Source organism: Pseudogymnoascus destructans (genome assembly GCF_001641265.1).
Source record: "Pseudogymnoascus destructans isolate 20631-21 unplaced genomic scaffold scaffold_2, whole genome shotgun sequence".
NCBI classification, from domain to species: Eukaryota; Fungi; Ascomycota; class Leotiomycetes; order Thelebolales; family Thelebolaceae; genus Pseudogymnoascus; species Pseudogymnoascus destructans.
This window is the reverse complement of record NW_020167521.1, coordinates 1,086,388-1,099,531: the sequence shown is the minus strand read 5'-3', so window position 1 is coordinate 1,099,531 and position 13,144 is coordinate 1,086,388. Positions and strand designations below refer to the sequence as shown.

Here is a 13,144-nt window from a genome sequence, read left to right as displayed (position 1 = left end):
GCCACTGTTATTCTTACTGCCACTGTTATTCTTACTGTCTTGCTATTCTTGCTGTCACTGCCACTCCTGCTATCACTGCCATTCCTGCTGTCACTGGTATTCTCACTGCCGCTGCTACTCTTACCACCGCCGCCACTCATTCAACCGCCAATGCCCGGCAGTCATGAGCGGGGAGGTTTTGACACCCGCCCCAAAACAGGGGACGACGCCGAACTAACGCCCTCACCAGTATCCTCGGTGGTCGTGCCCATGATGGGCTCCTCTGCGGCTTGAGCTGGCGCGCAATAAATATGCCGAGCTCAGGGGCGGCCATCGCTAATGCACGAACTTCTGTAGCCAAACGACTCTACTATCATCCCCTCAGACTTTGGGCAGAACTTGTCTTTTTGCCCATATGATGTTTTGTAGACTGCACCTTAAGCAATGTTTTCGTCGCTTCCTTCATATTACCTCACTCCCGGACGTGCTCTGCAGCGTTCATATATCGCGAGGACTCGTTGAAATGTTTCGACAAAGATTCACACCGTACACGTTCTTTAACACTTGCTTTTACGTTCATATGTTAGTTCCTTGACCAGTATAGAAGTTTTCTGTTCTTACTAACACTGCTATTCTTGTTACTGTTGCTATTCGCTATTCTTGTCACCACTGTTACCTTGTTGCCGATGCTGTTCTTGTTGCCGATGCTACTCCGTTACCGCCACTACTCTTGAGCGAATGACAATGTAATGACCAAAATTTAAAAATTTAATTAAAGCTGCTCGAACTCAGTCAGTAAGGCTAATTGAGATCTAAAAGCCAGTGTGGTCGTCGTCCTCGTTGAACAGTTCGGAAGGGAAGAAGGGCTTTGTGCAGTGTCTGCGTTGGACGGTTCGCCTGACAAGAAGGCTTTCGCATACGGGGGTTTTATATACTTTCTTATCAGTAACTATAATCTCCTTTTAGGCACTGCCTTGCCCTTCCTTGCCAGGCTTTTGAGCGGCACGAGCACTTCGTTCATGTAACCCAACCCAGACACATACTCATTGATAATCTTGACTCCATGTGAATAGTGCAAGTGTTTCTAGATATATTGTGCCATGGCTAACCCATAACTGATATGATATGTATGCCTCAACCAACTCTAATGCCTGCCAGCGCAGCCAATATATAACTTCTATGTCATCAAAAAAGCAATAGCCCATACAAGTCATACATGTACAGATAATCAAAAGGAACAGAGACAAATGGTATGTGCATTTATGCCGCCGCCGCCTCCTTCTTATCCCGCATGGCGCGGAAGAAGTCCATAACGCCAGTGTAGACGACGAGCAGAATACCTCCACCAGGACCCAACCTCAGAACCTTAGGTGTGAATCCCTTGTACAGCGCACCGAATCCCTCCTCCTTGAAAACTGTCGCAAGCGCTGGCCACGCCCAGTTGTACTTCTGGACCTGACCGGCGACCTTGGTGGTGTTCTGGATCCTGGACTTGACGACATCCATAGGGGTGTTGAGGATGGTACCGAAAGTTCCACCGGTGGCACCGGACAACATGTCGTACATCATCTGCTGGTTCTTGTTGTCGGCCTTGGGGAGCAGCTCGCGCACCTGGAAGATACAGCCGAAGTACCCGGCGTTCCAGAGGATGTGGCGCCACATGGTGCTCTCGAGGCCGTTGTACAGGGCGAGTGGGCCCTCCTGCTTCACGATCTTGGCGACACAGTCAACCATGCCGGTATATCTGCCTGCCGATGACTTGTCCTGCAGACGAATCTTGACAAGCTCGAAAGGAACCACGACGACGGCCTCGGTGGCACCAGCGGTGGCACCGGTGAGGATGGAGAGGGATTGGGTCATCTTGGGGATGCCGAAGGCGTCGCGGTAGAATTGTCCCCACTTGTCGTTGGCGGCGAATTTGGTGGCGCGCTTGGGGGCCTCCATCAGGATTGGTGCCTCGATTCCGCGGTATAACCGTCCAACACTGGTATTGATTAGAATCTCAAGCTGCGTTCTGCGCGTGGTTTAACTAACCCTTCATTCTTGATGATCTTGCGGAAGCAATCCAACATGCCATTGTAGGAATCTGCGCCCGTTCCCGTGCCGGTCTGCAGTTGTCTATCGCCATATTAGCCTCGCGACAATGACTGTATATTCAAAAGATATCGTACACTCTGGTCTTGACGACATCTAACGGGTACCTGCATGTGAGAGTCAGAAGAGTTCAAATGCGCCGGATCTCCCGAGTTGACTCACATAACCAAGATCTGAATTTAACTAGGGTTAGCCATTGTTCATGTTAATTTCAGACCTGTCCTCACCTCAGACACACCAGCCACGGCGCCTATGTCCTGTTAGCAAGAGTCAATTGCATACTGGGTCCGGGGTAACATACCAGCCGCGAACTGGTATACGAACGGCAATGGTCTCTCAGTCATGATTGCTGTCTTGTGAGCTGCTACAAAGGTTAGAAAATGGTTTCAAATAGCCACCTCCGTATGAGGATGGCTTTCCGTGAAGGGTGAGACCTACAAACCTGTTGCGGTGAAGATGGAAGAGATGAAGTTTTTCGAAGCCCTGGCTGGCACGAGAGAATCTCAAAATCCTTATCGACCACCCACGCGCCATTCTCGACGGTGCTAGCCGATAATCGCTCTTCCCCACGTTGCAGCACTCCACGAGCTTAGCGCCAGGGGCCAGAGCGAGTCCCGGAAAACTCCGCTTGTGGTGTTCTTGCTTCTTGAGAGGTTTAGAGGTACCCCAGTACCCCATATCACGTGCTCTCGTGGACGCGACTTGGGACGCGTCTTCCAAACACAAGAGTAGGAACGACGACGTAGAGGGACATGAGTGTAATTGTTACCAACATCCCCACCACCCCTCACCCCTCACCCCTCGCCCCCTCACCCCTCACCCCTCACCCCTCACCCCTCCATACCATACTATGCCTCTTCAGAAGTCATTCTCAGATACGAATCATTCGACAAAGGTACTTATATTCCTCCAGGGTGATTGAGACAGTGTGGGCTGACTGAACAAGCAACGACGGCCTCAATGGCAACGAAATAAAACATTCCACGCGCCCCAGGACCGATATGATGTGAATCCCTCAGAACCAGCGCGAGCGAAACCTCCGATCCCTATATCCTCGGCCACGAAAAGCAAACTCAAGGTCTTCCAATGCAACTCTCAAATCAAGAACCGCCGGTCTTCCGTAGACATGTCTGGAACGGGGGAAAATCCTCTTCTTTTAGAAGAGGACAAGGAGAACATACCACTCAAAGGATCAGAGCATGGTATAAGCCCTTTATCTCGAAAAGATTTCGCAAAACCGAGTATTGAAACTCCCGCCACTCCCTCGAGCAAACTGGCGCTTCCCGAACTCATCGGCATGATGGATGTGGGGTCAATGGCACAACTTCAATTAAAAACGCCAGACGAGCGTGTAATGTGGGACCATGGCATCAACGCTGCATATAACAATACCACTACTTATGTTGGACCCAGGCGGGGTAGAAAGCGGCCTCGAAGTTCGTCACCAATGTCGTCGCCAGGAAATGTATCGTCACATTTTGCAGCGAATCCAGAAGCTGGTGATCTTCAACAACTAGGCGCCCACGCTGCTCATGCCGGCCCGGGTTTAGATTTATGGTCTGGATATGCCATTGGGGCCGACAAATGCACCCCGAGGGGCCCTCAAAATCCTCTGTTTGCACACCTCATGGGCAACAGCTCGTCACCGCAAAGCGCAAATGTCAAAAATTCTGCGTCAAGGGAAGGAACGTTCAAAAGGTCTATCAGCTGCGGTACACAATTTCCGAAAAGGAGGAAAGTTGGGGTGTTTGAAGATCATACTGCTACAGATGTCTTCATGGCGCCTATGAAAAGCGCACTGTCTAAACCTTCACGGGTTAGTGAGTTGCTTGATGGGATAAAAGTGGCAGCAGTGAGCCCGGATAAATCAGCATTTTCCTCCGGCCCCTCAAGCTCGTCGCCTATCCCACGAAGTAAGGCCTGGAGCGAGAGGAAGGAGATGCATCAGGCGTCGCCTTTAGCTGCGAAAGATCGCCATGTGACCGCAGATGCTGGCATTGTGGAAGGCAAAGCACCACGACTCCAATTGCAGCCTGAAGAAAAAGACGATACGGTGGTGTCGCAAAAGTCGGATTCCACCTCGTCCGATTACGGTGACTTCGACGCTGATCAATTTGACGAATCGTTCCTGGAGGTGCTTGAATCGAATCAGACCAGCATTCAAACCTCACAATCTCCTGCAACAGGAACGCACCTCGATAGGCGACCTATAAATACTCAATATAGCCCCGCGGCGGCCAAGAAACCCAGCATAATGCCTCCTGCGGATACAGAAGAAGAAGATGAATTCGCAGATTCCGACGAAGAAATGTTTGCTGCAGACTTCGAGGAAATCCTTTCGAAATATGACACCCTTCCAGCTTCTGCCGACGCAGGCAATCAACCTGCTTTGAAACAGGAGGAACTGGCTGAAGGGAAAGGCCCTGATAATAAGACAGTGGCGGATATAGCTGACTCTGATGATGAATACGGTGATGATTTAGATGACACGGACTTCGCTGTGGCGGAGGCATCGGCTACACAGGCACAGGCATTGCAGAATTCAGCTAGTTGCTTTTCGAATGTACGTACTGAGTATACATAGCCTGCTGCTTAAATTACTAAGAATATGTTTTACAGCTCAGTCAAAAGCCCAGAGTAATTCAGCGATATCTTGTGACAAACATACTCGATGATAACTACCAGAATTCGAGGGGGCGTCAATGCATCGAAAAGGTTTAATTGCCCCTGCCTCACGTTAAGAGCTAGCTAACAGTCACAGGTTCTCATAGTACAAGTCGAAAACACCAAAGAGTATCGAACTATTCGACTAAGAGATGGATGGATCGAAACACAGGTCACAGAGAAGGCCGCTGTTCACGTCATCGGCAATTTTGTTTCTGGTCAATGTGTTATCGACGACTCGCATAACTTGTTGATCCTCCATCCAGACCATTTGATTTCGGCCACCGTGGTCGCCGACTCGTTCGGCTGCACGAGACGCGCGGTGTTGCAAGACCGTGTCAAAGCTACGAGTGATTCCAGTGCACCACTTGTTTATGGGACTATTCTCCATGAGATATTCCAAGCCGCGATGATGGCCAACAGATGGGATAGCCCATGGCTACATGACCTCATTGAGAAAACTGCAACGAGGCATCTGGAGGACCTCTATACTATAAAGATACAGATCCCTCAAGCTGTGGAACACCTACAAAGTAAGATGGGAGAGCTACAATCTTGGGCCGAAGTTTTCGTCACTTCGAAACGACATCCGGAAGCAATCGTCAAGGCTGGCAACGGCGAGACAGCTACAATGTGTGTTAGCAAGCTCTTGGACGTCGAAGAGCACGTGTGGTCGCCAATGTACGGGCTCAAGGGCAATATTGACGCCACTGTCCAAGTGACAATGCAAGATGCGAAAACCCGCCGGACATTAACAGTTCCCTTCGAAGTTAAGACTGGCAAGAATGCCAATGCATCGCATCGAGCACAGACTGCACTGTATAATCTCCTTCTATCCGACAGGTACGATATCGACATCGCATACGGCGTCCTATATTATATGGAAACTTCGGAGACAATACGAATTCCGGCCATTCGCCATGAGCTACGCCACATGATCATGCAGAGGAACGAGCTTGCCTGCTTTGTTCGTGAAAGACATGCGCAGCTGCCGCCAATGCTTAAAAAGGAGAACCTGTGCGGTCGATGCTATGCCAAAACCACTTGCTTCATATATCATAAGCTTGCCGACGACGGAGACGGAGAGACGAGCGGTATAAAGGGCAAGTTCGACGAGGTTGTGAAACATCTCACTCCACAACATAAAGAATTCTTTCTCAAATGGGACGACCTTTTGACTAAAGAGGAGAAAGAAAGCCTGAAGTTCAGACGCGAGCTATGGACCATGCTCAGCTCCGAACGAGAAAAGCTAGGGAGGTGCTTTTCAAATGTGATTATTGAACCGGGTTCAGCGTATGAAGAACAGGACAACCCTAAGATCAATCGCTTCCGATACACCTTAATCAGGCAGGATGAAGCCATCAATGCGTCTTTCCTTGAATCTCAGATCACTATTGGCGAACCCATAGTGATCTCTGATGAGAAGGGTCATTTTGCCCTTGCTAATGGGTATGTGACACACGTCCGAAAGCACCGAATCACTGTGGCAGTCGACCGGCGCCTACATAACGCCCGTATCCGACGCCCCGGCTTTGATGAGGCCAACAATCAGGTCTTCGCAAGTATTATGGAAGTTGCAGGAGAAGGGTCACCTCCAGAATCGACCGAAGGCAAGATAACAGAGGCACCAGTGCGATATCGACTTGACAAGGACGAGTTCAGCAATGGTATGGCAACAGTCCGAAATAACATCATTCAACTCATGGCGGACGCGCCTTTTATGTCACGGCGGTTGAGAAGCTTGGTGGTCGACTTAGAAGCGCCAAAGTTCAAGTCACAGGCCACCAACTACGTGCTGAAAGATCGGGAAAGTATCAACATTGATCAGAGAAGAGCTATTGACAAGGTCATGAGCGCGCAAAATTATGCGCTCGTACTCGGCATGCCTGGCACAGGAAAGACGACTACCATAGCTCATATCATCCAGGCATTGGTATCTCAGGGGAAGAGCGTTTTACTTACATCCTACACGCATACTGCCGTGGATAACATCCTTCTCAAACTTCGTGATGACAAGATCCCTATTCTCCGCCTTGGAGCTGCGGCGAAAATTAATACGAAGGTTCAAGAATTTGCTGAGCTGGCTGCAAAACCCAGAACGTCATTTGAGGAATTGGGCCGTCTGTGGCATGATACTCCCGTAGTTGCGACAACTTGCCTTGGAGTTAACCATGCCATCTTCAGCGAACGCACTTTCGACTACTGCATCGTGGACGAGGCATCGCAGATCACCCTTCCGGTCTGCCTTGGCCCAATCCGCATGGCTCACACTTTCGTTCTCGTCGGCGACCACAACCAATTACCTCCTCTCGTGCAAAACGAGGCAGCACGTACAGGCGGGCTAGATGTTAGCCTTTTCAAGCTGCTTTCCGACGCCCATCCTGCCGCCGTTGTGAACCTCGAGCACCAGTATCGCATGTGTGCGGAAGTAATGGCCCTCTCCAACGAGCTCATCTACTCCGGTCGACTCAAATGCGGCACACCTGAGATCGCGGCACGCAGTATCAGCATCCCCAATATGGCTAACCTCCAAACGCACCATTTCTCCCCCTCGACGATGTCGCGCGCGGGGAAGACCATCTGCGCTGCTCCAGCGAAGGGTCAGTGTTGGATCCGCGACCTGCTAGACCCAGCGACGAAGGCCTGCTTCGTTAATACAGATACCCTAGTTCCCCGGCCCCGTGAGGAGGCGAAGGGTAACCGCATCGTCAATCCGACAGAAGCCACGATCTGCTCGCAGCTCGTGCAAGCGCTACTCAGCGTCGGAGTTCCAGGAAGCGAAATAGGAGTCATGACGCATTATCGATCGCAACTCGCTCTGCTAAAACACAACCTACGTTCTCATCAGGAGGTGGAGATGCACACCTGCGATCGCTTCCAGGGCCGCGACAAGGAGGTGGTGGTGATAAGCTTAGTACGAAGCAATGAGGCAGGTGGGATTGGAGAGCTGCTACGTGACTGGCGGCGAATCAACGTTGCGTTCACGCGTGCGAAAACGAAGCTACTAGTCGTAGGAAGCGGGTCGACGCTTAAGGGCGGGGAAGGGAGTGGCGAGGAGATGGTGGGACAGTTTGTGAGGCTTATGGAGAGGAAAGCTTGGGTATATGACCTCCCGGGGGGCGCATTGGATAGCCACTGTTTTGACGATGCGGCGACGCAGGCGAGCGGCAGTGCCGCGGCAACGCCGGAAAAGGGGGTGTTGAAGCAACTTGATTTGAAAGCGGCAAGGAAGCCGAAATTTGACGGGCGTGGAATTGGAAATGAGAACCTTAAGGGGCCAAAGAAGGCGGTGATTAATGAGCGGGCGTTATTTTCTGGGAAGCCGGTGTTGAGGGATATTATGAATGAGGCGCGTCAATGATAGCGGGTGGGGGGCACTGGGTATCGTTGGATATGATTAGAGAAATTAGTTTGAATACAGCATGACAATATATAACCTGACAACTCTGATCATGAATATTTTATAGTACCAGCTGGTAAATTACGTGATTCTAGATATTGCACAATACATTACAAACTTAATAACTATCTTATTTTTTCCCATCCAGGCCAACGTGGAAGTTATATCCAAATGATTCAGATGGGTCATTGAATCTCAGCTTCTTATCCAATCCATCAATCTTCTTGACGTCCTCATCCTTCAGCTTAAAGTCCCCTTCCAAATTATCCTTAATCCGCTGAGCAGTCTTGCTCTTCGGCACCACACACCTGCCATGAGCAACACCCCAGGCAAGAGCAACTTGTGCGCCACTCTTCCCGTACTTCTTGCCAATCTCCACGAGAACAGGCTCTTCCTACATTGTATTAGTAACTAATCCTTTGTGAGAAAGGAGATATGCTTCCTTACCGTCAGCTTGCCCAAGTTCTTCCCAGCATCGTAGGTCTGGTTTAGGTTTCCAAACGGCGAGTACTGCGTCATATGGATACCCTTCGTCTTGTGCCACTCTACAAACTCAGTCTGCTGCAGCCACGGATGCATCTCCACCTGATGCATAGCCGGTGGGACCTTTCCCTCCTTGAAAATCCTCTCGATCTCAGTCATATTGAAGTTGCACACCCCAATCGCCTTCACCTTGCCCGTCTCGAGCAGTTTCTCCATCGCCTTCCACGTATCGAGGTAGTCGATATTCGCCGTCTCCATTTTTCCATTCGCGTCCTTTGGCATCAGCTCAGTGCCGGATTTGAAGGCCGCGGGCCAATGCATCAAGTAGAGATCGACATAGTCGGTCTGCAGGGCTTTAAGAGAGTCATTGAGAGCTGGTTCGACATCCTCTGGTGCGTGGGCGTTGTTCCAGAGCTTGGTGGTGATGAAGAGGGTTTTGCGGTCTACTCCGGATCTTTTGATGGCTTTTGCAACTGCAGGTTCAGTGCCGTAGATGTGTGCTGTGTCAATGTGCTTGTACTATTTAAAAAAATATTAGAACTTGCCCTGGCTCTGGACGAATCTTAGGGTCGTAAAACTTACGCCAGCTTTCAGTGCCTCAAGAACAGCATTCTCTTGCTCTTCCTTGTCCTGCCAAGTGCCGAAGCCAATGGCGGGGATGGAGGCACCAGTGTTCAATTTTTGAATAGTCGGCATCTTTCAAGCTGTACTATGCTAGATAATTATGTTGACGAGATCGAGTAGGCGCAGGTGTGCAAACTATATGCTATGAACTATGTGATGACGAAATTATTTATGCTGCCCTAGACGCATCGGATCTATGTGGAAAAAACATTATAATTACTGTGACGTTGGTGGCCACTTCGGTCACTTGTCGTTCAAGATCGATGTTGTTCTCATACGTCACGATAAAGCTTCAGTTCTTTCCCTACAGAGGAAACTACCACGTTAGGCCCCGGCACTTGCAAACAATATAATAGTTACTTGGTGTGGGGTGGAGTAAAATCGGCGCTTGTGGGTTTGGCTATTTGAATTTTAAAGCAATTAGTTATACGAGTAACGTGGTTTACCACCAAACGGAACATCCCACCAAATGAAACACTTTCCGATAGCATCGCAACCTCAAACCCAATTAATCGTTGGTTCTCAAACCACCGCCTGGAGGCGGTTGGCGAAAGCGAACTGGGACGCGAAAGCGATTGTGGGACACTTCGGGAGCGGACTCGCGACGCGACACGACCGACCATGAACACGACTGACAACGTAACAATGCTGTAAATATATATAAGTTATAGAATTAAATAATTAAAAAAGATTTGGATCAATATTGTCAGGCAGTGATTGATCATCACAGCCACCGTCACTTGCATCGTGAATCATGTCGTAGTCCAAGCCTGCAAAGTTCACGTACCCACTCTCCTCGATGGCTAACAGTCGGTCCGCCTCCTCCTCCTCCTCACGTTTCTTCTGTGTAACGTCCGGGTCAATGATTTCTGTACGTAAGCCAATTGGTGGCTCCGTGTCTGGGTTACTTTTTTGAAATTCATGTAGGTCCTTTTTCCGTGTACGTTCTGCCTTCCGTGCATCGATGCCAGCACGGAGCTGCATCTTACGCTCAACGTTCACCATGCGTGTTCTCTCTCTTTTCTCCCGTGCTTCTTCTAAAAGTTGCTCATTTACCTTCTTCTCATAAATCCTTTGCCGTGCATGTTCAACTGTAATAGCACCACCTTTTTGAATAGATTTCCGACTTCTAACCTTCCGCTGTCGTTGCTCAGTCATAATAGTAGTAATTTGTACAAGCTCTGACTGGAACAGCTCAGCCTCTGTTAACTGAGTTTGGATTTCAGTATAAGAAGATGCCCACTTTTGCCGTGACGGTGAACTAAGGATCCTATCAAATGTTTGACTCCATGTTGAAAGATCATAACTTGCTTGAAATGCACGTTGTGGTGTTTCTAAAACTTCTGGTTTTGCATATATAGCAACCTTCTCTTGAATCTTTTCATAGTTAGGTGGCCAAATACCTGCATCTCTAAAAGACTTGATACAGTTACCCTTTGTAAATGTCTGCTTACGGATAGTAGACAAGTCTCTAAAGAAAGATATAACATTATAATCTGTATCAAAATTCCGGATTGCTTGTTGAATTGCACGTCGGTGCCAATGTTTATATTGTGCAAACACAGTAACATCTAGCGGTTGTAGAATATGCATAAGATGAGACGGAAACACATGTAAGTGTATATTGTGTTGATGTGCAAGTATTATAAACTCTGGAACTTCATGTGAGACATGAGAGTCCATTATTAACAATTTCGTTCTTATAGACGGTGTATGTTGAATAAAATGCTGTAGATATTCCATTGCAAGCTCAGAGTTTGTATATCCGGAATCGGATACTGCAACTTTCTCATCACCGTGTAGATTGTCATGGTACCAACTTTCCATGTGTAATTTTCCTTGTATAATAAGGAACGGTGGAAGTGCAATGCCAGCAGCTGAAATTGTCTCTATAACTGTAAGACTTTGTCTGTTCTCTGGAGCTTGTATATAAAGCTATAAATATTAGAATAATATAAAGTAAGATAAGTAGAAACAACTTACCTTCTTTACTGCAGATGGTACCAACACATGTTCACCGGTGCTCATTCCTACACGGAATCCAACTTCATCAAAGTTGTAGATATCACCTGCAGTAATATCTAGTTGATTACACACATCTTTAAATTCATAAAACCATTCTTTAATAGCTGATACTTCATGAGATGCAACCCGTGCTGCTTCAATTGGCCGGGTTTTTATTGTATGGAAGTTGTGTTGTTGTGTCTTAATCCATGTCTGGAACCACCGTTGTGATGGTGGTGCACGTGTTGGAGTTTCTGCTGCACGTAGTTGGCAGATGGCACTGAACACCATAGGCTTAGTTGCACCGTACCCATTTTCGTACGAGCGTTGGATGTATCTTTGTATAGCTGTAACTTGTACATCAGACAGTACTCTGTTCTGGCCTCCGCGTGGCACAGCGGTGCGTTGTGGTGATGCGCGTCGTTGTCGTAGTCGTATAGTCCGGAGCGTACTTGGGTTTACTCTGTACATCCGTGCTACTGTAGCACTCTTCTCTGTTGGGTTTTCATTTAAAAATTCAATGGCATTTAAAAGAGCTTCATTTTTATTTACTTCAACTACCGGCATAGTTGTGGTTGTAGTTGTGCTCGTTGTCGGTCATGTTCATGGTCGGTCGTGTCGCGTCGCGAGTCCGCTCCCGAAGTGTCCCACAATCGCTTTCGCGTCCCAGTTCGCTTTCGCCAACCGCCTCCAGGCGGTGGTTTGAGAACCAACGATTACTCCACCACACCACAACAAAAAGATGCCTCAGAAAGCTAATGAAGGCCGAGTTTTACTAGCCATTCAAGCTACCAAATCACCCCACAAACTGTCCATCCGACGTGCTGCGCAGCTATATGAGGTCCCACATGTAACACTTACCCGTCGCATACACGGAAGCCAACCACGAGCTGGTAGACGCGACAAACAACGTCCATTGACCCCAATTGAGGAAGAGGAGCTCATACGATACGTACTTGACCTAGATTCGCGAGGATTTCCACCTCGAATTGAGGATGTACGAGATATAGCGAATCTCCTCCGTGCGACGCGTCGCGAACCCCCAGTTGGAAAAAACTGGCCCTACCGCTTTGTACACAATGAACCAAAGCTTAAGACGCGTCTCTCTCGTGCGTACGACCTCCAGCGAGCCCTCTGCGAAGATCCTGATTGTATAACAAAGTGGTTTGAGCTGGTAAAGAACATGCAGGCGAAGTACAGCATCCAGGATGCTGACTTCTACAACTTTGATGAGACGGGCTTTATGATGGGTGTTATCTGTGGGAATATGGTTGTTACGAGCTCAGATCGAAAAGGCCGAGCAAAGCAGCTTCAGTCTGGTAATCGGGAATGGGCAACAGCGATTGAATGTGTGAGTGCAGACGGCTTTGTAGTGCCTGCATACTTGATTGTACAAGGCAAGCATCACCTTGCGCCTTGGTACACAGAGTGCGGCCTTCCACCTACTTGGGCCATCAAGACCTCACCAAATGGCTGGACCGACAATGATACAGGTCTAGACTGGATAAAACACTTTAATCAGCATACACGTGTACGAACACAAGGGGTCTGGCAGATGATTGTCCTAGATGGCCATGAGAGCCACCTATCTGCCCAGTTTGATATGTACTGCAAGGAGAGCAACATTATTACGCTCTGTTTCCCTGCGCACTCCTCACATCTTACCCAGCCTCTTGATGTTGGGTGTTTTAGTGTACTAAAGCGAATGTATGGTCGAGAACTTGAGGTCTTCATTAAGGCCTCTATTACCCATATCACTAAGATTGAGTTCTTTATTGCATTCAAGGCTGCCCACGACCATACAATGACAACTGAAAATATCCTAGCTGGCTTTCGAGGTACTGGCCTAGTCCCGTACAACCCAGAAGCAGTTCTCTCAAAGCTTGATATCAAGTT

At 48.6% G+C, this 13,144-nt stretch overlaps 4 protein-coding genes across 4 annotated transcripts; 1 reads left to right on the top strand and 3 right to left on the bottom strand.

Annotated features, from left to right (window-relative positions):
- Nucleotides 1–923: 923 nt before the first annotated feature.
- On the bottom strand, nt 924–2,664 carry VC83_00990 (uncharacterized protein). The gene is made up of 7 exons (XM_024464676.1): nt 2,512–2,664; nt 2,375–2,437; nt 2,301–2,323; nt 2,236–2,246; nt 2,151–2,180; nt 2,014–2,097; nt 924–1,963 (listed from the first exon to the last, which is right to left on the bottom strand). Exons 2-7 carry the CDS (start codon nt 2,415–2,417, stop codon nt 1,240–1,242), a joined length of 915 nt encoding a protein of 304 aa, XP_024327529.1. The 5' UTR covers nt 2,418–2,437; nt 2,512–2,664; the 3' UTR covers nt 924–1,239.
- Nucleotides 2,665–2,867: 203 nt separating this feature from the next.
- DNA2 (Tripartite DNA replication factor) lies at nt 2,868–8,179 on the top strand. Its single transcript, XM_024464675.1, has 4 exons — nt 2,868–2,968; nt 3,020–4,636; nt 4,693–4,788; nt 4,835–8,179. Exons 1-4 carry the CDS (start codon nt 2,924–2,926, stop codon nt 8,096–8,098), a joined length of 5,022 nt encoding a protein of 1,673 aa, XP_024328088.1. The 5' UTR covers nt 2,868–2,923; the 3' UTR covers nt 8,099–8,179.
- A 58-nt stretch (nt 8,180–8,237) lies between these two features.
- VC83_00988 (uncharacterized protein) lies at nt 8,238–9,588 on the bottom strand. The gene is made up of 3 exons (XM_024464674.1): nt 9,203–9,588; nt 8,585–9,139; nt 8,238–8,531 (listed from the first exon to the last, which is right to left on the bottom strand). The coding sequence occupies exons 1-3, from the start codon at nt 9,314–9,316 to the stop codon at nt 8,268–8,270; spliced, it is 933 nt and encodes a 310-aa protein (XP_024327783.1). The 5' UTR covers nt 9,317–9,588; the 3' UTR covers nt 8,238–8,267.
- A 46-nt stretch (nt 9,589–9,634) lies between these two features.
- On the bottom strand, nt 9,635–11,820 carry VC83_09590 (uncharacterized protein). The gene is made up of 2 exons (XM_024473003.1): nt 11,228–11,820; nt 9,635–11,179 (listed from the first exon to the last, which is right to left on the bottom strand). The coding sequence occupies exons 1-2, from the start codon at nt 11,813–11,815 to the stop codon at nt 9,926–9,928; spliced, it is 1,842 nt and encodes a 613-aa protein (XP_024328771.1). The 5' UTR covers nt 11,816–11,820; the 3' UTR covers nt 9,635–9,925.
- Nucleotides 11,821–13,144: the final 1,324 nt, after the last annotated feature.

Bases quoted from the DNA above. Each gene is read 5' to 3' on its own strand.
- VC83_00990 (XM_024464676.1), bottom strand. From the start codon at position 2,417: ATGACTGAGAGACCATTGCCGTTCGTATACCAGTTCGCGGCTG. The intron at 2,098-2,150 runs GTACGATATCTT...ATATGGCGATAG, and splicing joins GATGTCGTCAAGACCAGAGT to ACAACTGCAGACCGGCACGG. The intron at 1,964-2,013 runs GTTAGTTAAACC...AATCAATACCAG, and splicing joins AAGATCATCAAGAATGAAGG to TGTTGGACGGTTATACCGCG.
- DNA2 (XM_024464675.1), top strand. From the start codon at position 2,924: ATGCCTCTTCAGAAGTCATTCTCAGATACGAATCATTCGACAAAG. The intron at 2,969-3,019 runs GTACTTATATTC...TGACTGAACAAG, and splicing joins ATACGAATCATTCGACAAAG to CAACGACGGCCTCAATGGCA. The intron at 4,637-4,692 runs GTACGTACTGAG...TATGTTTTACAG, and splicing joins CAGCTAGTTGCTTTTCGAAT to CTCAGTCAAAAGCCCAGAGT.
- VC83_00988 (XM_024464674.1), bottom strand. From the start codon at position 9,316: ATGCCGACTATTCAAAAATTGAACACTGGTGCCTCCATCCCCGCCATT. The intron at 9,140-9,202 runs GTAAGTTTTACG...TTTTTTAAATAG, and splicing joins TTGAGGCACTGAAAGCTGGC to TACAAGCACATTGACACAGC. The intron at 8,532-8,584 runs GTAAGGAAGCAT...AATACAATGTAG, and splicing joins AGAACTTGGGCAAGCTGACG to GAAGAGCCTGTTCTCGTGGA.
- VC83_09590 (XM_024473003.1), bottom strand. From the start codon at position 11,815: ATGCCGGTAGTTGAAGTAAATAAAAATGAAGCTCTTTTAAATGCCATT. The intron at 11,180-11,227 runs GTAAGTTGTTTC...TAATATTTATAG, and splicing joins TACCATCTGCAGTAAAGAAG to CTTTATATACAAGCTCCAGA.